At 42.2% G+C, this 24,994-nt stretch overlaps 1 protein-coding gene across 4 annotated transcripts in view; it reads right to left on the bottom strand.

The window, feature by feature from the left end:
* Positions 1-4,984: 4,984 nt before the first annotated feature.
* AASS (aminoadipate-semialdehyde synthase) overlaps positions 4,985-24,994 on the bottom strand; it is a 68,283-nt gene continuing 48,273 nt past the window's right edge. For 3 of the 4 annotated variants that reach the window (XM_014549917.1, XM_014549918.1, XM_005878866.2), the window contains 8 exons: positions 24,607-24,715; positions 23,169-23,309; positions 16,416-16,583; positions 11,896-11,991; positions 9,753-9,868; positions 9,005-9,093; positions 7,492-7,668; positions 4,985-6,245 (listed from right to left, as the gene is read on the bottom strand). In XM_014549917.1, coding sequence (XP_014405403.1) covers positions 6,127-6,245; positions 7,492-7,668; positions 9,005-9,093; positions 9,753-9,868; positions 11,896-11,991; positions 16,416-16,583; positions 23,169-23,309; positions 24,607-24,715 — 1,015 coding nt within the window. In that variant the 3' untranslated portion in view covers positions 4,985-6,126. Of the gene's footprint in view, positions 6,246-7,491; positions 7,669-8,090; positions 8,320-9,004; positions 9,094-9,752; positions 9,869-11,895; positions 11,992-16,415; positions 16,584-23,168; positions 23,310-24,606; positions 24,716-24,994 lie in introns of those variants that run through there. The other variant, XM_014549919.1, reaches the window with a different exon arrangement.

Raw genomic sequence — 24,994 nt, 5'->3', positions numbered from 1 at the left:
CTTGCATTTGCCTGTGGAGTGTTGTGCCAGAGCCTGTGTGACTGCGAATGGTGGGCAGGGTCCTGCTGAGATGATGGAAATGAAAAAGGTGGGTCTGGTGGAATTGTGATTTCAAACTGCACTGAGGCACACAGGGACTTCACAGAATTTCCCATGTTTGAGGACAACACAGTAACATGTACTGACACTGCACAACTACTAACCTGAAATTATGTGGACCTAATTACGTAATAAAGGGAACCATTATGTATGTCTTTTGGCTTAGTGGAGCTAGGAAAATGTTACCGGGAAGCTAAGGGCACCACATACCAAGAAATGTTGAGAAATTTTAGTTGAGAAGCAAACTGAGAGTTAGCTTTGCCAGTCAGGGACAAGCTAAGCTGGTTTGGAAACTTAGGTGAAGGTAAATCAGCAGGACCCACCAGCTGTGGGGAGACCAAGTGCAACAAAATAGGGAATCATGGGTAACCAGCCTGCTTTGATACTGGAAACTGTGCCCTCATGAAAGTATTAAGAATGAACATAATCCAGCTATTTAGTTAAATGCACCAGAACCATAAATTCCATCCTTCCAGTATTATACTCCCTGAGAATTTATGGCAACTGCTTCTTCATATAAAATGAATACAAACATTTAATACATGTATATACTACTTAGTATCACACCATAAGGATCTTACTTAATTTTCATATTTCTGATCTGAATCCCCCTAATTTGTTAGCACTTAAAAAGACTCATACCAGTTATCTGCTATACAAAACATGGAAAATAAGATCTCTTTAAAAGCAGAAACATTTTAAAATATTTTCTTAGAATTAAATCCCACTCACAATAGCACACAGAATCAGACATACTAAGCATTTATTGAATTGAAATTAACTTTTTAGAAAAAGTGGGAAAGAAAATCTACACATTTGTCAAAATAAAGAAAAGCTTTTGTTATAAAAATTAAAATGATTTAATATTATTCACTCACTTGCGAATTGTAAAATATTCTGGCACAATATTGGCATGTGAGTAGGTGGTATTAAATGTTAAGGCATGTAAATGAAACACACTACACCAGTTTAAAGAATCTAGACATCCTTGTCGTTAAATTATAATGAACAAGTTTTTCTAAGGTTATCATTTCCTAAAAGAAAAACAAGAGTGATGTCAGAGGAATGGCAGCGTAAGAGATTCCCTTGGCTTCTCCCACTGAAATTTCAGCAAGTTAACCAACTCTAATTCAACAAAGAATTCCCTACTCAATACAGAGGCATGCCCAAGAGACACGCCAATCGAAGTATCTAAAGATGGACAACCGGGAATAAATAGAAAGATGAGAGGAGGAAGCTGGAGATCGCAGGCACTGCCTTAGGCATGAAGGAGCAGAAAGTTGCAGAGGGCAGTCCAGCAGGGCAAGGAGAGTGAACAGTGAGCCAGCAGATGACAGACAGGGCACGGGGTTCTGTGCATGGCTGTCTGTTGTTGGGCGTTGGAATTTCAGACAAAAAAAAATGGAACTACAGAGCCCTGCTGCCCCTTGGACTCCCAAAACTCGTCTCCCGTTGCCCTTGGTGTCAAGTAAAGGAGCACATTACCTGTAAATCAAAAGTTATTGCAGTATAAGTGCTGCTTCCCTCTGTGATTGATCCCCAGTTCAGGTCCTTGGGACGGGTCCCCACGAAGGCCTGGGGTTGCCATTATGGTGAGGGCAAAACAAACCCCACCCCCAAGCAGTGTGGCTGCACTGTCTTACAGAAGCTGTGGCAGTAAGTTCTGGGAGATAACAGAGGTAAAAATCTTGGGATTCAGCAACATCTACTTAAAAATAGTAGAAAGACCTCTTCAGAAAAAGCTGCTAGAAAAGGGCCATTAATATAGACATCCATACATGCCTGGACAAAGGAGACCAGCAAATGCCACAAATAACCATGAATACCATCAGTAAAAAGGATGCTCAGAAAGAAAATGAAAAATCCCCAGAAAGCAAGCTGGAACACATAGAAATTATATATATATATTACCCTAATATGCAAATAGACCAAAAGACGGAACAACCGAACAACCGGTCGCTATGTGCGCTGACCACCAAGGGGCGTGGTCGGAAGATGGCGGGCATCGGCTGCAGCAGGATGGTGAAGCAGGTGAGCAGGGGCACCAGTTGCTGTCATCTGGGCGAGCCTCTGGTGGTTACTGAAAATTCTTTGTTCCCACTTGTGCGCCACGGTCCCGCCCCGCGCTCACAGCTGCTGCTGGTGCCAGCCCCACTCACACCCACTGCTGGGGCCGGCAGCCGCCTCTGGCACCTGCTGACAGCACACCATCGGTGGGTGCAAGGGGCTTCTCCATCCCCCTGCTCCTGAGGGACGATCAGGGCCAGCAGCTGCCTCTCGCACCTGCTGCCGGCGACAGCCCCATTCACACCCACTGCCAGCACCAGAGCTGCTGCTCACACCCACTGCTGGCACCGGCTTCGGTCCCGATCGCTTGGCGCCATCAGCAGGTGTGAGTGGCAGCGGTGGGAGCGGGGCTGCCAGCAGGGAGGGGCTGGGTGAATGTGCAGAGGATGGGCCGAGACCTGCCCCTGTGCCCACTGTAGCCTTGCGGCCCACGGTTTCTTCCAAGGTGCATGAATTCGTGCACTGGGCCCCTAGTATGTGATATAAATAAGAGATTTCAAGTCATTTAACTTTGTAAGACACATTTTCTCTTCTGCAACATCAGAGTCCTGGCCAAATTATATTTTGGTCCTTTCTACTCTATGACCACTTTAAGATTCTTGTTGTGGAGCAGATACATCTATAGTTCATTTAAGCAGCATGGATGTTTGAGGAGTCCTCCAAAGTTATCCAAAAGATTGAAAAAAAAACACACCTCAAAGCTAAAATCTTATTAACTTTAACATAAACTTCAGGCAAAAATGTTATTGCTAAAGAGGGAATGCTAATCTTTTGGAAAATCTACTAGGTAACAGGCTTTTATTCTCTCATTAACCTTTATAACCATCCTGTGAGTCTCTGTTATCCTCATTTCATGTAGAAGGAAACAACTAGCATATTGAACGACTAATCACAGTGCTTCTCAGAGGCCCAGGGTCTACTATCTCAAGGGTCCAGGACAAGGAAAAATGGACAATAGAAAATAGAATCTGAAAGAGACCAAGAAGGTAGAAAGATCTGGAAGATGTGGACATTGAGCCTACCAACATGGTTAGACCAGGGGTTCACAAACTATGGCTCAAGGGCCAAGTCGGCCCATCACCTGTTTTCATAAAGTTTTAATGGTACCAATCATGTCCACTCATTTAGGTGCCATCAATGGCTGCGTTCACACTACAAAGGCAGAAAATAGCAGCTGTGACCCCCCCTTAGCCTTCAAAGCCTAAAATATTTATTTACCATATAAGTTTCCTGACCCTCTGGAACACATAGAAATCTATATATATATAAAACCCTAATATGAAAATAGACCATAGAGTCATATGCTTATTAACTATAAGCTATCCATTCATCCCCAGATCCTACCACCACCATCTTTATTATCGAAATTTCTGTTGGAAAGTTTGTTACTGAAAGCCAATGTCTTTACTGGAGCTTACTGACATTTCCTTTTCTAGCGCTGACATTAAACCAGCCTTGTGATCACATCCCCTTTATCATTGTTATCAGAAGACCCAAAGCAGTTAATTATATCGAGATCTCAACAAGTTCCCACTCCCAGCAAGGTGCTAGTTCCCTGGTTCCCATTCCATCAGGGCACTCTTCAAGGTTGGGGGTGGAATCAAGTTCTATTTCCAAATTCATTATGTTAAACTCAATGCTGAGGTAAAAACTTCCATAACAGAATGTCTTTACTTATTAACAGATTATTGCTCTCCATATAGTACATATTTGTGATAGGTAGGACCAGGCCTTAAATCAACTTTGATCCTTTCAAATAGCATAGATGCTTTCTCGACTTTCATATACTCCACATCTAATCTCTGCTATTTCAAGGGTGGAATTAGTTTTAGATGCCAGGATATGAGCACAGTCAAGTGAAAGTCAAACAGGCATTTAGTTTATATGTATAACTAATTATAAAATTTTTATTAGTTATATATAATGTTTTTCCCAAGGAGCCAACAAATGTTTTATTTGTAATCGAATCTCTTTTATAACAACTTGAGATCTAATTCACATCTCATACAATGTATATTCAAAGTATATAACTCAGTGATTTTTTTAAGATATTCAGAATTGTCCACCATTACCACAATCAACTGTACAATATTTTCATCACCCCAAAAAGGAACCCCCAACTCATCAGTAGTCACTTCCACTCATCTCCAGCTCTAAGTAACCTCTAATCTAGTTTCTCTACATACAGATTTGACTAATCTGGACATTTTATATAAATGAAATCATCTATGTGGCCTTTTCTGTCTGGCTTCTTTCACTTTGCACAATGCTTTCAAGGTCCATCCATCTTGTAGCCTGTATTAGTAATTCATGTATTTTTTTATTGTCAAATATTCCATTGTATGAATACACCACCTTTTGTTTATGCATTTATTAGCTGACTGACGTTTGGATTGTTTTCATTTTTGGCTATCATGGATAATGCTGTTACAAACATTTCTTTACAAGTTTGCATGGACATAGTATGTTTTCATTTCTCTTGTGTATATACCTAAGAGTGGAATTGCCGGGCCATATGGTAACTATGTTTAGCCTTTGCGCTGAACTGTTTTCCAAAGCAACGGCACCATTTTGCATTTCCATCAGGCCTTTATGAGGGCTTCCGATGTCTCTACATCCTCATCAGCATGCTTTTATTACAGCTATCTCGGTGAGTATGAAGTGATACCTCGTTGTAAGTTTGATTTGCATTTCTCTGATAGCTAATGAAGTTGAGCATCTTTTTATGTGCTTATAGCCTTTTGTTTATCTTCTTTGGAGAACTGTCAATTCAGATCTTTTGTCCATTTCTTTACTTTGGGATCTTTGTCTTTTTATTGGGTTATAGTAGTTCTTTATGTATTCTAAATGCAAGTTCCTCCCTTACCTGATATATGATTTGCGAACATTTTCTCTCATTCTGTGGATTGTCATTTTGCTTTTTCGATGGTACCCTTGGAAGCACAAAGGTTTTTTATTCTGATGATGTCCAATTTTCTTTTCCTTTTGTTTCTTGTGCTTTTGGTTTCATTTATTTAAGAAATTATTGCCATAAAACCAAGGTCATGAAGATTTATGCCTATAATTTTTCCTAGTAGTTTTATTGTGTTTGCTCTTATATTTAGGCCTTTGGTTCACTTTGACTTAATTTTTATATGTGCTGTGAGGTAAGGGTCCAACTTCATGTCTAAGCATGTAGATATTCAGTTGTTCCAGCACCAATAGATAAAAACACTATTTTTCTCTAGTAAATTGTCTTAGTAACCTTTTCAATAATCTATTGACCATAAATGTGAGAGTTATTTCTGGACTCTCAATCTATTCCTATGAGTTTGGAAGTGTTCCTTCCTTTCCAATTTCTTGGAATGACTTGAGAAAGGCAAGTGTTAATGCTTCTTAAATGTTTGGTAGAATTCACCTGGGAAGCCATCAGATCCTGGACTTTGGGGGAAGTTTTTAATTTACTGATTCAATTTTATTACCTATAATTGGTCTACTCAGATTTTCTATTTCTTCATGACTCAGTCTTGGAAGGTGTATGTTTCCAAAAATTTATCCATTTTTTCTAGGTTTTTCAATTTGTTGGCATATCATTGTAGTAGTCTTTTAGGATCCTCTGCATTTCTGTGATGTTGAGGAAATATTTTCTATCTAAAAAGATGAAACTTCGTCTGCTGAATATAGGAAAATATATTCTTGTAGGAAAACAGTCGCACAATAAATTAACAAATAATACAATCATCATCACTTTTACACACATGTGAAAAAATACATGATAGAATTATTAAAGTTCTCTGGTAATTACTGGCATATCCTGTTCCAAATATTTGCATAAGAAAATAGAGATTTATAATTCAAAAACATCATTGTAGTGACAATCAAAATATATGTTTTATACTTTAAAATAGTACTGTAGCAAACATGTTTGTTGCACAAATGTTCAGAGCTGTATTGCTTGGGAAGATAAAATATAATTCTCAATTAAGGTTTGATTGTGCTCTGTGTTGTATAGATAATGCCTTCTGCTTTAATTCGCTCCAATATTGGTCCATAGATCTCCTTTGAAAAGGGTCCAATTAGGCCTTTAGCATGAATTTCACCTGAAAGAAAATTAATTTGTAGTTACCATTTTAAAGGTGGTATTAAATGCTAATTTCTGCAGCAAGGGTCTCCATATAGCAGTCAAGTCAGGGTCAATGAATTATTGGAGGCCTAAACATTTTTAAAATAGCTGCTTAAATGTCCCCTACTAAATTATTACTTAATCAATTTTAGATTAATAACACAACTGGACTTAGGGATAGTGTCAGAATTTATACACTTGACTGCATTAACTCCTGCCAAGACAATCAGAGAATAAAGTAAAATAAGAAAGTAAAGTAAATCTAACTGGCTGCTTTATTTGCTGATTTCATTTTATTTAAAAGCATAATACCCAACAGAACGAATTAAAGCCCACCTGGTTATGTGGGCATGGGTGTCTGTTTGTTGCTGAAACAGTAAGTCTGAACACATTCCTTAAAGGCCATTATTACCTGATCTTTCATCACGTCATCACCCTTGTTCCGCAATAACTAAGTACATGGTTTAACGTGATATTAGCTGAGATGCTATTGTAGATACATCTTCTCATCATTTGACATTGATATGCTTTGATGTTTTCTACTCTCCTCACACTTTCACATGGGCCAAATGGGGCACTGTGTTCAGAGGTAATGCTTACTTGAACTTATACATGATCTTCAGGGAAGAGTGAAGAGTTAAAATTTGAATTCATTCTGTTCAAAATATTTATTGAGTACTCATAACATACCGAGACATGAAGATGAATAAAACATGGTCTCAATAAAGCGAGTGCTTCACAGCAAAAAACAAAATTAAAAAAAATAATAAAACCTGGTCTCTATGTTGGAAGACCTGGAAGTGAATGCCCTTTGCTATTTCAGTGTTACAACCTCCCAAATATAAAAAAAAAGAAAGGGAGTTCACATTGCTTGGAGGCCCCGCCATGTGGTAGGAGCTCTACATATTACTTAACTTTAGCATCACAACAACCCTATGAATCGGCGATGACGATCCCCAGTTTGAAGATGAGGGAACTCTGGCTCAGAGATGCTGAGTAACTTGCACCTCATCGCTCAGCCTCATCTGTGACTGAGCTGGGAGAGAAGGCAGTGCTAACTCCAAAGCCCATGTTTGTCACTCCCATGGAGTCACTCCCAGTCAGCCCGCGCCTGGATCTTCTGAGATGGCTCACTTAGTGAATGCAGTGTCATACTCAAGAATAGTTATTGGATGCCCAGGCACTGAATGACTTGAAGATGATAAGGTGATGAAAGAACTTACCATCAAGCAACATCTTGGCTGCCATAGCGGTGGGGAACCCCACAGTTTTAGCCATGGCTGAAAAGCCATTGATGTCTCCATAAACCACAAGATCAATAGTTTTATTTTCTAAATGCCCAGAAGGATGTCTGATTCCAAAGCTGTCTCTCATCACAATCATATCTTTCTCTCCAGGACCTTAAAGTAAGTAAGCAGACATTATAAAATGCCACCGTCATTACAACCCCAATATTGTATTTCCTCTCCTGCTGCTGCCCTTTTGCTCTCATGAGTCTCCCTCCCCTTAGATATGGTTCCTAGACAACTAGCCATACTGCTTTGTAGCTCAGAGACCCATTGGAAAACTCAAGGAAATGATGACTCAAATCACAGTCTGCTATCCAGGTTGCCATCACTACAGCCGGGCACAGGCACGAGGGCTCTGCCACAGCGACCAACCACTTTCTCTCAAAAATGCTCCTGCAGTTTTTCCAAATGAGCTAAAAATTAAAAGTAAAACTAATAATACTTTCTTTTTACATATTACCCAAGTTCATTCTTTTCATTTTAAAAAAAGTTTTTATTTATTTTAGAGAAAGAGGAAGGAAGAGGGAGAGAGAGAGAGAAACATCAACAATGAAGGATGCTTGGGTCATTCACTGAGAAGGGTCAGATTGGGCAGGAACAGGTTTGGGGTGAGGATGTGTGTGTGGAAATGAAGAGTTCTGCATTAGAGATGATCATTAGACAGGCACCACTTAGATAGCTGAACTATGTATGGATCTGTAACTCCAGCTGGGGTGCAGGCTAGAGACTTGAATCCAGAATTCTTTAACCTATAGCGCAGTGCTGTGCAACAGAAATAGACTGTGAGCCAAGTATATAATTTAAAATTTCCCAGCAGCCCCATTTAAAAAAAAGCCATCAGGTGTGGCTTAGTGGCTGAGTGTTGACCCATGAACCATGAGGTCACGGTTGATCCCCTCTCCAGGCACAGGTGGGGTTGTGGGCTCTGTCTCCAGTGGAGGACCTGCAGGAAGCAGCCCATGGATGATTCTCTCTCATCATGGCTGTTTCTCTCTCTCCCTCTCCCTTCTCTCTCTGAAATCAATAAAAACAGAGAAAGAAAGAAAGAAAGAAAGAAAGAAAGAAAGAAAGAAAGAAAGAAAGAAAGAAAGAAAGAAAGAAAGGAAGATCAACAATGAAAGAGAATCATTGATCGGCTGCTTCCTGCACGCCCCTCACGGGATCGAGCCCACAACCCAGGCAAGTGCCCTGACTGGGAATAGAACCGTGACCTTCTGGTTCATAGGTTGATGCTCAACCACTGAACCACACTGGCTGGGCCCAGATTCATTCTTACTTTACAGTTCTCTCAATTTTCCCTCTGAAAAAAGTCAAGAGCTCTTTCCCTCATATCATACTACCCCATTCCTACTGCTTGGCTCCAGCCCCCTAACATAATTTGCTGGTTATACTGACTACATCGTATGCTTCTTCTTCTGAGGTGTTCAGCTAATAGCCAATGGCTTACCGTAGGAAAGTTTCATGGCCAAATACTTGGAAAGTGCATCCACAACGGACTCTGCCCGAGGGACTTGTTCATCCCCAAGTAAGCCCAACCTGAGGAGCACAAGAGATGGCTGCGTTAGTACAAGTCCTGTGCATATTCCCACTTGGGAAGCAGAGGGAGCACTCCTTGGATTTCACCTTGAAGGGTAGAATCACAAAATGACAGTTCAAGGCATAGGACTCTCCTAAATTGTAAAATAATAATAACAACAGTAATGTTACAACCTTTAGAATCATCCCCAGACTCTCCCGGGCAGCACTCTCTGGAGCAGAACTAACACATTGGAAATCCACGCTATTGCAAAGCTTTTTATGAGATTCTCTCGCGGGTTCGTTCTCCCACTTTAAGGATGACAGCAGAATGTGCTACCGCTGTGTGAACAAATGTTTTAAAACAGTTGGAAAACGACTGGGTGATTCTCCAGAGGAGAAAAAAAAAATCCCACCTGTCTTGAGTACTGAGTAGTAAAGTGTCTCAAAATAAGTATTTCCCAAGTTATAATTGCCATTGAATTTCTCTCTCAATCAACATCTCACCCCCACATGAACATGGTATATGTTAATCTCTCTAAAACAGGCCAACACTAGAGCAGCAAATTAGCCAAAGGCAATGTAAAACATTTGGTTTTATCCTGACCTTTCTTTGATGGAAAAGGATTAAGGGATCATCTACCCAATAGTTAGCTCTGCGTTGACTGGTGGGTGCCTACCGTTCAGCAGCCTCCAGCTGGGTGCTGTCTCCGCCTAGTTTCTTAAAGACAGCTTCCCTAAGCGCGTCCTGCGTGGAGGAGGGCGGAATCCCAACTAGATCACACAGGAGCTCTTTCTGGTTAGAAAAAGAAAAATGAAAACTAAGTTCCTAATAGAATAAACAAGTTGAGAAAGTATTTTGTTAAGACATTGGACCTCAAATGCACCTCGAATTAAATTAGAAATAGTAAACTGTAACGCATACATGTGCATACACATGTGTGTGCACACCCACACATCAATAAATGCACGGTATTCCAGAATGATATTTCAGCAATGAAAATGGGCTATAACATTAAATCAATACTAAACAGATGGTATCATAATGACATCACATATCCTGTCTTTGCATATCCTCTCCATCACTTTTTCACCCATTCCCCCCTCACCCTCCAGCCATCCATTTTGACCAGGATGAAGTGGCTTATTGCTTTGGTTGCTAGTAGCAACCGAAGTTATTTTGTAGGTTCCAGAGATGAAAAAGACCTTGCAGATAATAAAATCTCAAAGAAGAAAACTTAAGCAGTGGCCATAGCTTTTTCTACTTTCTAAACAAGAGTTTTTTTCAGTCTCTCAAGGGAAAAATTATGCTTTAGATTGCAGGGGTGGGGAATGTCCAGCCCTCGGGCCGTAGAAGGCCCACTAAATCATTCAGTCTGGCCCTGCCAAGGCATAAGGGGTGAGTTAATTAAATGTTTGACCAAATATAGCAGGCTAATTTTTAAGTTGATAGTTTTGTATGGCCCGCAAATGATATTATAAATATTCAAGTGGCCCCACCCCTGGTTAAGGAAAAACAAATTGGTTCACAGGTCAAATTTGGTTCACCACCTGGCTTTGCAAGAAAAAGTTTTATTACTAGTAAAACTTGCTCATGTGTTGATCTATTGTCTATGGCAGAATTGAGTAGTCTGACAGACATCGCTGGCCCATAAAGCCAAATATATTTTTAATTTGGTCTTAAAAAAAAATGTTTGTTCATCCTTACTCTAGACTGTAGCTACCAAGATACTTGGACCAGCTCTAAGAATACCTGTACCAACCTTCCCAATGCAACTGCCTCACCCCCATGTTCACCCTATAGATACTTATTCACTTCTGTTCAACCAGTACATTTGTGGATGGTAAGACCTGAATTGGAAAGACTCTCAGACACACAAAATAACTGAATTAAAAAGCAATTGACCAACAAGAATACCAAAGTTTCTTTGGGGAGACTTATAAGGATCGGCAATATTGATCCTTTTCTCCCTGTGATAAATTTCCGGCATTTCTATTGGAATATGGGCACATTAAGTTGGATGACCAGCGAGTAACAAGTTAATTCCTGGCTGATAGTGGAAACTCTACATTTAGTTCCAAGCCTCCAAAGTCCCTTCCAACACTGAACCTCTAGGATTTTTCAAAAAGATTTTTTAATTGATTTTTTTAGAGAGTGAAAGGGAGAGGGAGAGAGAGAGGAACATCGATGATGGAGAGAACCATTGATTGGCTGCCTCCTGCATGACCCCTACAGGGGTTCGAGCCTGAAACCATGTGCCCTGACACAGGATCAAAACAGCAACCTTTTCATGCACGGGACAACACCCAACCAACTGAGCCACCTGGGGGGAAATCTTCCAATTTTAATTGATCTTAATACAACACAGATGTGGGGTGAACTCGGGAAATGAAAATTCAAATTACGCTTGGTTACAAACAGCCGAATGAAAGAACTGCTGGGATTCGAGGGTTAGGAAGCAGTTCTGTGATACCGCCAGCAGCCCTCTTTGCTATCAGTGGCAGGAGGCCCAGACTTAACTCCTCTCACTGGGTCACCACGGAGATCAGTGGCAGAGCCCAGAGCCCAGTGCGGAGGACAAGTCCATCTCTTCCTGGAGTGAGGGAGCCACCAAGTGCTAGAAGTTACTGAGGAAACAGGCCCGGAGTCAGCCTCCAAGCTCTCCATCCTGCCTCCATCCTCCCATAACAGTGAACAGAAAGGGGCCTTTGGGGCTAGAGGGTTTACTTTGCTGCGGTAAGCCACACAATGGGCTCTTTAGCTGGCCCAAACCAAGTTCAAACCTAACCAGTCAGAATGCATATCATTGTGGAATTACTCACCCAGGTGAGAGGCTTGGCCTCGGGTCGAAGCGCGGGAAATGCATCTCTGTTTATAAGACCCAGTTTCACCAGACCATTCAAGGCTTTAGCATATCCCTGCAAGGAGAAGGATTAAGCAGTGCATGAAAATTTTCTCTTCAAAAAACAATTTTAAGTGTTTTTGGAAAGAGGGCTCTATGTTTACAACTTGTTTAGAACACAGGCTGAAAGCGTCATCTGCGTGGCTCCTGTGGATGCAGCCTCCTTCGGGTTCAAAACAAAATCAATAGTGTCAGCAACAATTCCACTGTTTACATAAGCGGCCTTGAGAGACTGGGGTGCTGACTGCTGTTTCTGGGGCCATCGAGTGGTATTCTCTGGCAGCAGGAAGGCAATTTCCTTCTGTGTCAAATTTCAGTTCAGTAAACAGTATTCAATAGAACAGTTGTTCTCTCTCCTAATGGAAGAAGGACGTTTTAAGAAGAGCTCCCCAAAGCAGGTAATCCATTCTAATGATTAAGAGCCACCATTCTAATGCCTATACAGAGCAGGGGGGAAAGTAGACCAGAAAGATTTTTCTAAAATGTCATAACTCTGATAAAAATTCCTCGTGTGTTCTTCATTATCTATAGGAGAAGTCTGAAGTCCTTGGCCTATTACATAAAATCCATCCCCATATGCCCCTCTAGCCGACTCACTATCATCATCTCCACCACTCACCATTCCCCGAGTGGAATGGTGCTCTTCAGAGACCTGGGCCTCTGTGCACACTGCCCCTGCGCCTGGAATGGGGAGCCCCTTCTCCACCAAGGAAATGTTTACTCCTCCCTTAAGATCAAGCTCAGCAAACCTACTGAGCCCCTAGATCAGTGATGGCGAACCTATGACACACGTGTCAGAGGTGACACGAGAACTCATTTTTTTGGTTGATTTTTCTTTGTTAAATGGCATTTAAATATATAAAATAAATATCAAAAATATAAATCTTTGTTTCACTATGGTTGCAACACAAAAAATTTCTATATGTGACACGGCACCAGAGTTAAGTTAGGGTTTTTCAAAATGCTGACACGCAGAGCTCAAAAGGTTCACCATCACTGGCCTAGGTAAATCGGCACTCCCTTCTCCTCCGTAGCATTTTGTATATATCTCTGTTATGGCACTTGACACAAATTGTAATTCTCTATTCAGCTGTTGAACAGTAGTATAGAATGTGTGTGTGAGTGTGTGTGTGGGTGTGTGCCCTCACCCATTTATCCATCTCACCAGCAAGCTGAGAGAACAAGTGACTGGATGAATAGATTCTGAATGATGATGAAGTGATTGAAGATCATAACTGTATGTTATGCTGTGAGCAAATATGGGGGGTGGGGATAAGGGGCTTTGTATCTGCTGCAGTTACAGAGACAGAGGCAGAGAGAGAGGGAAAGAGCGGAGGAGGAGGAGAAGAAGCAGCAGGAGGAAGAAGAGAAAAACGTAAAATTATTTTAAGAAGCAAAAAAAAGTTAACATATCAAAGTGTCTGTAGCCATCGGATAGTTCACTGTTGTGTGGCCAACTAGTAATTTTCACATTTCAGAGAGGTTGTATTATTCAAACTGTTCAAAGGTTACTAATTAAAGAATTCACATTTATTTGATCCTATCCAATGCAATATATTTCAAACGGGAGAAACAAAAAAGCAGTATCCCAGCTTGCTTCTAGAATCCCTTCATCCAATATCTCAAATACTGAGATATTTCTTAATCTCAGAAATACATTTTTATGGCGATCTCTAGAAGTCAATGTATCGTATGTATTCATTCACCAAGAAGCATTTAGCAAATTGCTCCCATGTGTCACACTTGTGCTAGGGGCTGAGGCCACAGAGATGATCAATGCAGTCCTCACCCACAAAGAAACTGAAATCCAATAGAAAGTCAAACAAACAAAAAATGCCTGGTACATAATGAGCAGAGCTACATGACTGCTGTTGACTACACTGCAGTAGAATATTCTAAGTGCTATGACAGAGGTAAACAGAGCCCTGGGAGCTCAGAGGAGGGGACCTCACGTAGATGTGGGGGAGGGGAGTCCAGGAGAAGGAGTTAAGAAAAGATCCCAGGGGAAGGTGGGATCCAGCTGAGTCTGCCAGGACAACAGGTGATGGGCAGGTGCCTAAGACCCGCGGTGTCCCTGTCACACGGGGATGACAGTGTCTCATCTCTAACACCCAAGGGAATGGCCAGGTTATGGAAGGGTCGCTGACATTGTGCAGGACGGTGGCCCTCGTGGACATGAACACTGTGACGTCTTCCATCCTCCAGGGTTCGGTCGCCTGGCTCCCAGCCATGCACTCGAGAGCGGGGTTCAGTTCTTAAATTTCTTAAAACCCTCTGTTTCTGGGTCTACACGTTTGGCAAGTGACTATACCTAAAGCTAACAGAAAACCTAATTCCTGCACCTCCCCCAAGAAGTTACTACTCTCGAAATAGGAATCAAGAAATGTGCCCGAGCTGGGGCTGGTCTGGCTTTAATTCAGACTAGAATTTCTGTTCTGCTTCCAGGCACGTGGAACACCCGAGGTGCCTAGATCCCCTCGGGATGTCACCACAGGCACCTCAGTTGACTCCTGGCCAGTGAGGACAACCCATTCATGACAGTACATGTACCTGCCCTCCAGGGGCTTAACATCTATTTCAGGACAAGAAAAATATACATAAAATAGAACTAGAAATGCTGGAAGTAAATGCTAACTGCCAACAAATTCCGCCAACTCTAAAGAGCAAGAGATGTAGTGGCTGTCTTCTCTTTAAGGATAAACAGAGCTTGAGGAGAAGCGAGGCAAACCAGAAGGCAGTCTTCATGAGCAGGCACCGTGGAATAGCCTGTGCTCTCACAGTCACTTTCTCAGTGATTCCCTTCACACACGCATGCCACCAGCACCGCCTCACACATGGAAGGGGATCGAAAGCGCCCTGGATGACAGAGTTGTGATTTTATTTATTTATTTTCAAGAACCTAATTCAGTTTAGTCATATACAAATTTCAGAGAGGAAGGGAGAGGGAGAGAGAGATAGAAACATCAATGATGAGAGAGAATCATTGATCGGCTGCCTCCTGCACGCCCCTTACTAAGGATTGAGCCCACAACCCGGGCATGTGCCCTTGACTGGAATGGAACCCGAGACCCTTCAGTCCACAGGCTGACGCTCTATCCACTGAGCCAGAACGGCGAGGGCCAGAGTTGTGATTTTAAATACCAAGGTATGGAAAGCCTCACAGGCATGGGGCAGTTGCTTTCTCAAAGCCTTCAGAAGGTACCCACCCTGCCCACACTTTGATTTCAGACTTCTGACCTCTTAAATGATGAGAAAATAAACTGTTGTTTTAAGGCACCCAGTTAGTAGTAACTTGTTATAATAGCCCTAGGAAACTATTTCAATAAAATTGTCTTAATCTGGTCATACTTGTAACTACTCTTGTGTGATTAATAAATGTGTAATGAACATTTGTGTTTATGCTTCTAGAACAGTGGTTCTCAACCTTCCTAATGCCGCCACCCTTTAATACAGTTCCTCATGTTGTGGTGACCCCCAACCATAAAATTATTTTCGTTGCTACTTCATAAATGTAATTTTGCTACTGTTATGAATCGTAATGTAAATATCTGATATGCAGGATGTATTTAGGCGACCCCTGTGAAAGGGTCGTTTGACCCCCCAAAAGGGTCGCGACCCACAGGTTGAGAACCGCTGTTCTAGAAGCTACACCTCATTTTGTGGTAAAGAGATGTTGCTTTGGCCTGGCTGGCATGGCTCAGTGGTTGACCTATGCACCAGGAGGTCACAGTTTGATTCCGGTCAGGGCACACGCCCAGGTTGCAGGTTCAATCCCCAGTGGGGAGGTGGGGGGGGGGGGGGACGCGGGCAAGAGGCAGGGGATCAATGGTTCTCTCTCCTCCTTGATGTTTCTATCTCTCTCTCCGTCTCCCTTCCTCTCTGAAATCAATAACAATATATTATTTTTTTTTAAAAAGATGTTGCTTTAGGAAAAGTGATGCTGACTACACCTTCAGCTTAAGGGACATAAAACAGAGGGCAAAGCTGATTGGCACCTTTTATCCCACTGGCCTCAGGCACTAATGAAACCAAAATTACATTTTTAGATTTTGAAAGATGCACTTTTCATTCTCACTGAACCTAACAGGGTGGGGATGCTACCACCATCCGGCTGCCCTGGGAGCCTGGGACTGCAGCCAAACCCTGAAGGCAGAGCTGAGAGGCGAAGAGAAAGCAAGTCCCAGCGAGGTCACCTGACTCCCCAAAACTCATTACCCCTGAAACCAGTCCTCTGCCCACCCCCCCTCCTCCTGGGTCTAAAGCTCCCTTTTGGCTCACATATTTTGAGCCCTCTCCTAATGTCTCTCAATCAAGAGTCCTGAGGACACAGACTCCAGCGTGGCCCACATCTTAATTACTCTGATTACTAGTAACAATGACGTGTACACATCACTCACATCAGAACAGGCAACGCATTTCATCTGAAACACAACCGCTTACCTTATATCTCAGTGTCCCCCGCAACAAAGTGTGAGCAGACGAAATGCCATAAATTTCAGCGTATTTGGTGCTGTCTCTGTTAGGATAGCCTTCCAGATTTAACCCAGGGTAGTAATCCATGGGAGTCACCGAGTCCAGAAAGGCGACGCCCCCTTCGGCGTTCACCACCTGAGGAAAAGGCACACAGGTTACACCGTGTTCCCCTGGCATCCATCTGTTGTTATTTGCATCATAAAGAAATCCAAGTTTTAAAAGAAAGCAATAGGGAATTTTTTGGTGGAAAAACTTTACTGAAACTACCATAATCAACATTCCATATTCAAGCTGTTTCACTAGTGTGAGACTTCACAAGGCCGTATGCTCCCAAGCTTTGCTTTAATTATTTTTTATTAAATTTATTGGAGTAACAATTGGTTATATATTATGAATTTCAGATTTACAACATTATAGTTTGATATTTGTATCCTCTATGGCATGCTCACCAGTAAAAGTCCAGTCTTATTCCACTACCATATATTTGACCTCCTTTACCCAATTCACCCTCTCCCCATCTTGTTCCCCTCTTCTTTCAAATTTGAAAATCTGACTGAAGCATTTCATTTTTTACTAAGATCTTGTTTTCTCTATATTTTCATGCCCCGGATTAAATGGTACTGAATAATGTCCCCTTGAGGTCTTGTTTTTAAGCAAACAATAAGCTAAAAGCAACAGATACTCATTTAAATGGCTTCTAAGCTCAGAGCAACGGCAATGTTCTCACTGTTCTTTGGCTTTACCCCGTCCCCTTTCCGAATCCACACCAGGCGCCAGCCTGGTATATTTCATTCACACAGCTAGCGCTTGCCGAGCACCAACTCTGCGGGCCTGGATCCCACTCGTTGCGGAGGGAATATGAGGGATAAGACACAATTCCTGCCTCCGTTCACTCCTTTATTCATTGAACAAACACTTCCTGAATGTCCACCAAGTGCCACGAGCTGTGCTGCAGCAATTATAAAGCTCATAGCCTGCACTCGTCAACCTACAGTGTGTGTTGGGGACAGGGAGCAGGGGAGATGTACCCTCACAAGAAAGACAACCAAATGAACATATAGTGAAACTCAAAAAAGTGCTGCCCCCACTATTACTGCTGGTGAGAAGTTAAATCCCCAATGCCCAAGCTCTAAATTTCTCAGTAGTCCTAGTACACAAAGCCCACCCCCCAGCACACACTCAAATGCAGTGGAGCATTTTTTCCCTTTAATTTTGATTAAAGGACTACGTTTTTCTTTCAGCTGGTGAGGTTTATGATCATTCTTGAGATAACGGAAAACATCCTGGAATGAGACAGCTAGGGCTGAGATTCCCAGGGAAGGGGTGTGGCTGCTGGTGGAACTGGATCTTGTCCTGTTTGCACCACAGGAAACAATTGCTGATCATGTGAGTAAAGCTGCAAAGAACAACCCTGCATGACGAATTCACCCTAAGAAGTCTCAGCTAAACCTAATGATTCCCAGAGCTTATCTGTAGGTAGGTTCTGGAGAGACAAAATGGAAATGTATGTCTCTCTACGGTGGAAGCCCAGAAGGAAATGTATTCTGCTGACCAGGGTCAGACCTGGTAGAATCTCTCCACTTAAAAGGCTCACTTTGCAGAACGCCAAGCACCATCTAAAACTCCAGGACTGGCCTTAGCTGGTTTGGCTCAGTAGACACAGCGTCCGCCTGTGAACTGAAGGGTCCCAGGTTTGATTCCAGTCAAGGGCACATGCTGGGTTATGGGCTCGATCCCCAGTATGGGGCGTGCAGGAGGCAGCTGATCAATGATTCTCTTTCATCATTGATGTTTCTTTCTCTCTCTCTCTCTCCCCCTTACTCTCTGAAATCAATGAAAATATGTTTTAAAAAATAATTAAAAAATAAAACTCCAGGACTGAGAATCTAAAAGAAGTGAGGAATGCTTATTTCATTTCCCGATAAAATTCATCTGGATTGCACAGAAACCATTTTCAGGAAGACCATTTCTGTGCTATTTCTTTATAAAAAATTTATTCTATCATAATTCTAAATTTTAATAGAAAAATTTAAGAAAGTATGTGTTAACCTTCAGGGTCTTCACACCTATCTCATTTCTATAACCTATAGCAATTCTAAATCTTGTTTACTTGCTTGAAGGTTAGAAAAAAAATTTTAAGAAAAATTCAATAAAGACGACTAAATTCCAGCAACTTAGTAATCAGAAAGAAATCAGCTAGTTCACAAGTCTACCATGAGACCCTTGTGAAGAAAACATGGATATGTAAGGTGAATGGTAATGATTCCTTTAGAGATTGGCAGATACTAAAGCAACTTGACCCAAAAATTACTGGGTAATCATTATCATTTGATATCAACTGAGAACTGTTATTTTTGGTGACATATTATAAGATTCATTAATAAGCTCTGTCTTGTTCAATATTTTACTAATGACTTAAATAAAGACAGAAAGAATGATTTATCTATTTGACAGAGAATATGCTTTCTTTTCTGGCTCAACAATACTCAGATGCAAGACCCACTCCCAGCACAGTTGCTCTATGTCCAACTCTTTTACACACACACACACACACACACACACACACACACACACACACATCTCCCAACCAATGAGAATCGATAATAAGCTCATCTATTGAACTAACAAGAAATATAACACAGGAAATATACAGACAATCACTTAGGACCCACTGTACTGCGTGCCTCATAAACATGACCTTTAACCCATGCAATAACCCATTTTTCAGAGGCAAAAACTGAGGCCGAGTCACCCAAAGGCACCTTTGAACCCAGGTTTACCTGGGTTCTTTCTCCTGTGCCATGTCTACACCCTTAATTGTGCTTATTTCTGGACGTCTTAAGAGGGGTTCGATTGACGAGGTGCAGCATTCCGGATTGTGCCAGATCCTTGCCTGAAAATCGCACTAAGCATGGGTGCAGGCAAAGAGAGCAACAGCAGCTATTTTTAAACATTTGTTTTATTTCACAAATACTTTCTGACAACATTTACAGAAACAGAATTTCCTACAAAGGCGGGGCTGGGTGCGGCCGTCAAGGTAAACTTGACTTGCAGGCCGACTTGAGGATGAGAAAACCTTCCTCCGAGCTGTGTGTGCAGAGCAAGCACAGCCCTGACGCAGTGTGTCGCTGTGGGCAGCTGGGAGAGGAGGCTGACGGAGGGGATGGCGAAGCTCGGCATGTCATTCCCAGGTGCCACCGTTACAGAAACTGTCCCTCTCCCCACGGAGGGCACAGAACTAAGGGAAGATACAACCACCGTCTCCAGAGATGTAGAAGGGAATCAAGTGTCATTAAAAATAGGATTAGCTGGGAATTGTACCAGTGACTGAAAATTACTGCAAGGATGTAGGACAAGGAGACATGTCCTAATTCATGGGCTGCTGCCTACGTCACTGGGAAAGTTTGAGGCTTCAACTTTAAGCAGAAGCCAGAGGTCCCCTTGGTCCTCCTTTATGATCCTGTGAATAAGGTAAGGCCTACTCCACGGTCACAGAGATTGGAGGGACAAGAACACAAGAGAGGCTTCTGGGTTGCGAGACAGGCGGGTGCACTTGAGTTGCTGAGTGAATGACACAGCCTCCGAAAGATTCTGAGACACAGACAACGTGTGGGAGTGCAGACAAAAGAAAAGAGAGTGAGGGCTGGAGTGGTCAGGGAAAGAGGCACCCGCAAGAGGAAGCTTGAGCAGGACCTTGAAAAAAGTATCCATTTTAGCAAAGAAAAGCATCGTGTTTGCTCTCGGTGTCCTCCACGGAGGCAGGGCGATGCAAAAAGCACTTTCTACAAAAGGAGCTCAGGCTGAAAGGGATAAACTTCAAATTCAACAAATACAACTTCTGCTGCCTGAAATCTCCTCTTGCTTTTCCCCCAGTTTTCCCCACCCTTGAAACCTTACGGCAGGAACCCTGCAGATGAGTGTTATGTTTATCTTCCAACCGGGAGCCCAAAGCTCAGAGCAATGAAGTGATTGTTCTAGTGCCCCAGCCGGGCCAGAGCGTGAAGCCAGGCCAACTGACATCAAAGCCCTTGTTCTTTGTTCTTTTTAAATATATTTTTATTGATTTCAGAGAGGAAGGGAGAGAGAGAGAGAGATAAAAACATCAATGATGAGAAAGAATCATTGATTGGCTGCCTCCTGCATGCCCCCTATTGGCGATCGAGCCCAAAACCCGGGCATGTGCCCTTGAGTGGAATCGAACCCGGGACCCTTTAGTCCACAGGCCAACGTTCTATCCACTGAGCCACACCAGCTAGGGCAAAGCCCTTGTTCTTTATGTAGCACTCTCCTGACCCCCTCATTGCTATCACTTATATGGCCTCCTGAAGCATTTTGCCCAAATGAAGCAAGACCTTTTCCTGCCCTCACAGGTTAGGCCAGTCTCTTTTCTAGGACTGCAGAGGTGACAGGGGCATCGGGAGACAGGCTCTGGCAGGAAAAAGACATGTCGTTGGGACAACATCAGGATGAGTTTCTTGCCCAAGCCTTCGATTCACAGACTCGGAGGACTACATGGAGCACTGGTGCTCACATTACGCACCAGGAGACAGAGTTCCAGGGGACCTTTCAATTGCCTGGCCTTTGGGGACATTGCCACCACCTGGACCAGAACTCAGGGGTCTGTTTCATATCCTGAAACTTGTGAGTGTATCTTTCCGGCATCAAATGTAAGTGTCCTGATTGTTTAGTACAGTCTTCTGTGCAGCTCTGGTCACTGAATCGGTCCTTCTCAAGTCCAGCGGCACATTAGAATCACTTTGGGAGTTTTTGGGGTTTTTTTAAAAAATTTCTTTATTGATTAAGTTATTACATATGTGTCCTCATCCCCACATTACCCCACTCATGCCCTCAGCCTCTGTTGTCTGTGTCCATTGGTTAGGTCTATATGTATGCATATAAGTCCTTTGGTTGATCTCACTTTGGGAGTTTTTAATCATCCCCACATCCAGGGGAATCAGAAGTGCTGAGAATGGGGCCCAGGCACCAGGGTTTTGTAAACTGCCCCGTGACTCCAATGTGCAACAAGGCTGTGAGCCAAACTGTCCACCGTCGGCTCAGAAGACGGTGGCTGGTAACAACATTCACCTCGTTTCTAAAGAAATTATTTAAGCCCTAGCTGGTTTGGCTCAGTGGATAGAGTGTCGGCCTGCGGACTAAAGGGTCCCGGGTTCAATTCCGGTCAAGGGCACATGCCCGGGTTGCAGGCTCGATCCCCAGTATGGGGTGTGCAGGGGGCAGCCAGTCAATGATGATTCTCATCATCAGTGTTTCTCTCTCTCTCTCCCTCTGAAATTAATAAAAATATATATTTTTTTAAAAAAGAAATTATTTAACTTTCCTCTTTTGTTTGTATACAAAACACACTGAAGTTCACAGGTACACTGGGAATTTGTAATACTGCTGCCAGATGAATCACTTTAAGGTGCACATCTGATCACGTAAGTCATCACTCCCTGCAGGGCCAGGACGAGGGGAGGGGAGGGCAGTGCAACATCACAGCATGTAAAGAGGAGCCTTAGTCTAGTCCAGTGATGGCGAACCTATGACATGCGTGTCAGAGGTGACACGCGAACTCATTTTTTTGGTTGATTTTTCTTTGTTAAATGGCATTTAAATATATAAAATAAATATCAAAAATATAAGTCTTTGTTTTACTATGGTTGCAAATATCAAAAAATTTCTATATGTGACACGGCACCAGAGTTAAGTTAGGGTTTTTCAAAATGCTGACAAGCCGAGCTCAAAAGGTTCGCCATCACTGGTCCAGCCACATTTCTTCCCAAATCTGGGCCTTTCCTTCCGGTCAGAGAATAACCTCTGAAGGCAGCCCGATGTGACTTGGAGGTTGGCCGTGCCATTTGCAACCTCTTGAACTGTGGCTATTAGCCCAGCTTCTTATGCTTGCTTTCTGCCTTATGAACCTGGTAAGGCTGTTGTAAGAAATGAGTGGCAGCAATCCGACCCATCTGGCAGCTTCTTATCCTTCAAGGCCAAGCACATCTTCTCTTCTCCACTAATTTTCTTCTCCCCAACCCCTCTCACCAAGTTCAACTCAACCCCGTGGCACTTCAGCATACTTCAGACCTGCTCTCCCTGGATTGCAGCTATCATTCCAGGATCTGTCTTGCCCACCATGAGGAGGAAAGAAACCGCTCGGGAGTTAGTGAGACATACGTTTTCAAACCATGATCTTAATGTTCTCTTTAAACCACGGTTTCAATACCAAACTCAGAGAGCACTTACATTCTGGTACACAGCAGCTGGGGGGAAATTCGTCTTTCTCTGACCCACCAAACCCTCTATTCCAAGAGCCACCCCCATTCCAGCTGTAAGTTCTCTCAGGTCAGGAACTTCATTCATTGTGACAACCTTGGGAGTCTTGCCCCCTGGCCAGCACACAGTAGGGACTCTAATCATGTGCCATGCTGAAATAAATCACGAGATGACCAGCATTCGCACGTGTAGAGAAGTCGAGAAGTGAGTTTTCCAAATGCAGAAACAACTTGCAAGAAGAGGAAAGAATGAGCACAGGCCATGCTGGGAACAGTGAGGAGACTAAAGGGAACAGAAGATACACTCTGGGAAACGTCAAAGGAGGAGGGGATGGAGCACAAGCAGCACAGCCAGCAGGAAAGGGCCTCGGTGTCAGGGAGAAAGAGTCTGGACTTCCTCAGGCAGTTGCTGCCGGTTTGTATCTAGAGCTATCATGAGCATCCTCACCTTTCCATTGAGCAGGTAGGTGGCGGACTGCATTATGTTCATCAAAACCCCCACTGGACTCCAGCTGAACTTGTACCTCAAAGGATTGTCTGAATGTTCAGGGGCTGGAAGCCCACCACAGTAGGAAATGTAAGATTCAATCTGTAAAGTGAAGACTCAATAAATTAGGAAGAATTAGCCATAAGTTAGGGAGTATGACATGCATGAGGTAGACTTGCTACAGTTTTTCCTTTCTTAAAGTTACTAAGGCTTTCCAAGAGACATCCTTAAAGGCAGATATCATTTGATTAAGTCACAGTTATATTTTATGCATACTAAAATTTTAAAATACCCTCTAGAGAGTGTGACTAACACTTTATTTAAAAATCTAACTATTAATTCAATTTGGCTTGATATTAAATTGTATGCTTGATGATAATTTGATTATATGCATTATAATATGCAACTTTAAATATACTAATCAGTATATGACATAATTAATATATATACAGTCAAACCTTGTTTCTTGAACATCTCCCATCTCCAAAATTTGCTTCTCAACCAGACAACCCTTTCATGCTGATACCTGTGTGATCAGCCACGCATCTCTCAGGTGACAAATAAAGGAGAGAATGTGTGAGTATGAGTCAGTCTACTGCTGTTACCTCAGGATATTGTGCTGTGGATATTTTCATGTTTGGTTATTTTTTTACTTTTGTTACTGCTTATTATTATCATTAAATTTTCATTTTTTTACTGTATATTTCCTTTTTGTTAAATTTTCATTTATATGTCATGTCCTCTCTATTTTTAAAATATTTATTTATAGATTAAACAGTACATTAGACATGTACTGAAAATAAGAAAGGTTAAAACAGGGAATCATTTTGGGGTCTGCAACAGATTAATTCAATTTACATTATTCTAATGGGGAGAAATGCTTCGGTTTTCATACATCCGTCCCGAATGAATAAAGTTCAAGAACCAAGGTTCCAATGTAAATATAATTCATTTGAATCTATTCATTTAATTACATATATTACACACATAAAACCTAAAACATTTCATCTGATTCATCACATTTAATGTCCAATAGTTCTTTCTCATGTATAAAAGATACTTCATGTACCAATAAATGGATAATATTGTAAAGAATTTTTCCCACTTTTAAAAGTCAAACCTTATTAAAGAATCTTTAAGGCAGTCTAAAATATTTTATTAAACCAAAATATTATAGTAGCATCTATTTCTCTAAAAATTGATTGCTCAGAGGTGGACATTGTTTCACCATGCAGATATTTCTGCCATTACAGAATTTTTCTTGAAATTTCTGGTCAAAGTACAAGCTAGGATATAGCAACACCTTTAATCAAAATTATAGAAAGATTACTTGCAAACACAGAAACCTGGACCTTTGAATGTTTTCCTGAATGAACTTTTGGGTGTAAATGAGACTCACCGTGGCTCCCACTTCTTTGGCCTTATCTATCGTTTCCATTGCCAGCATGTGATCAAGACCAGGGTCCAATCCCAATTCACCAATGACTGTGATGCCAGCATCGTCCACACTACAATAGATGAAAACAGGAGGAAGAAAAGTTGAATGTGAAATAAAAATAATGCGCCCAGCTGGCATGGCTCAGTGGTTGAGCGTCAACCTATGAACCTGGAGGCCACGGTTTGATTCCCAATCAGGGCATAGCCAGCATGGTTCAGTGGTTGAGTGTCAACCTATGAAACTGGAGGTCACGGTTTGATTCCGAATCAGGGCACATGCCCGTGTTGCGGGCTCCATCCCCAGTAGGGGGTGTGCAGAAGGCAGCCAATCAATGATTCTCCCACCATTG

Source organism: Myotis brandtii, unplaced genomic scaffold (genome assembly GCF_000412655.1).
Source record: "Myotis brandtii unplaced genomic scaffold, ASM41265v1 scaffold575, whole genome shotgun sequence".
NCBI classification, from domain to species: domain Eukaryota; kingdom Metazoa; phylum Chordata; class Mammalia; order Chiroptera; family Vespertilionidae; genus Myotis; species Myotis brandtii.
Note: the sequence above shows the minus strand (reverse complement) of the source record. Positions and strands in the feature narration are given on the sequence as shown.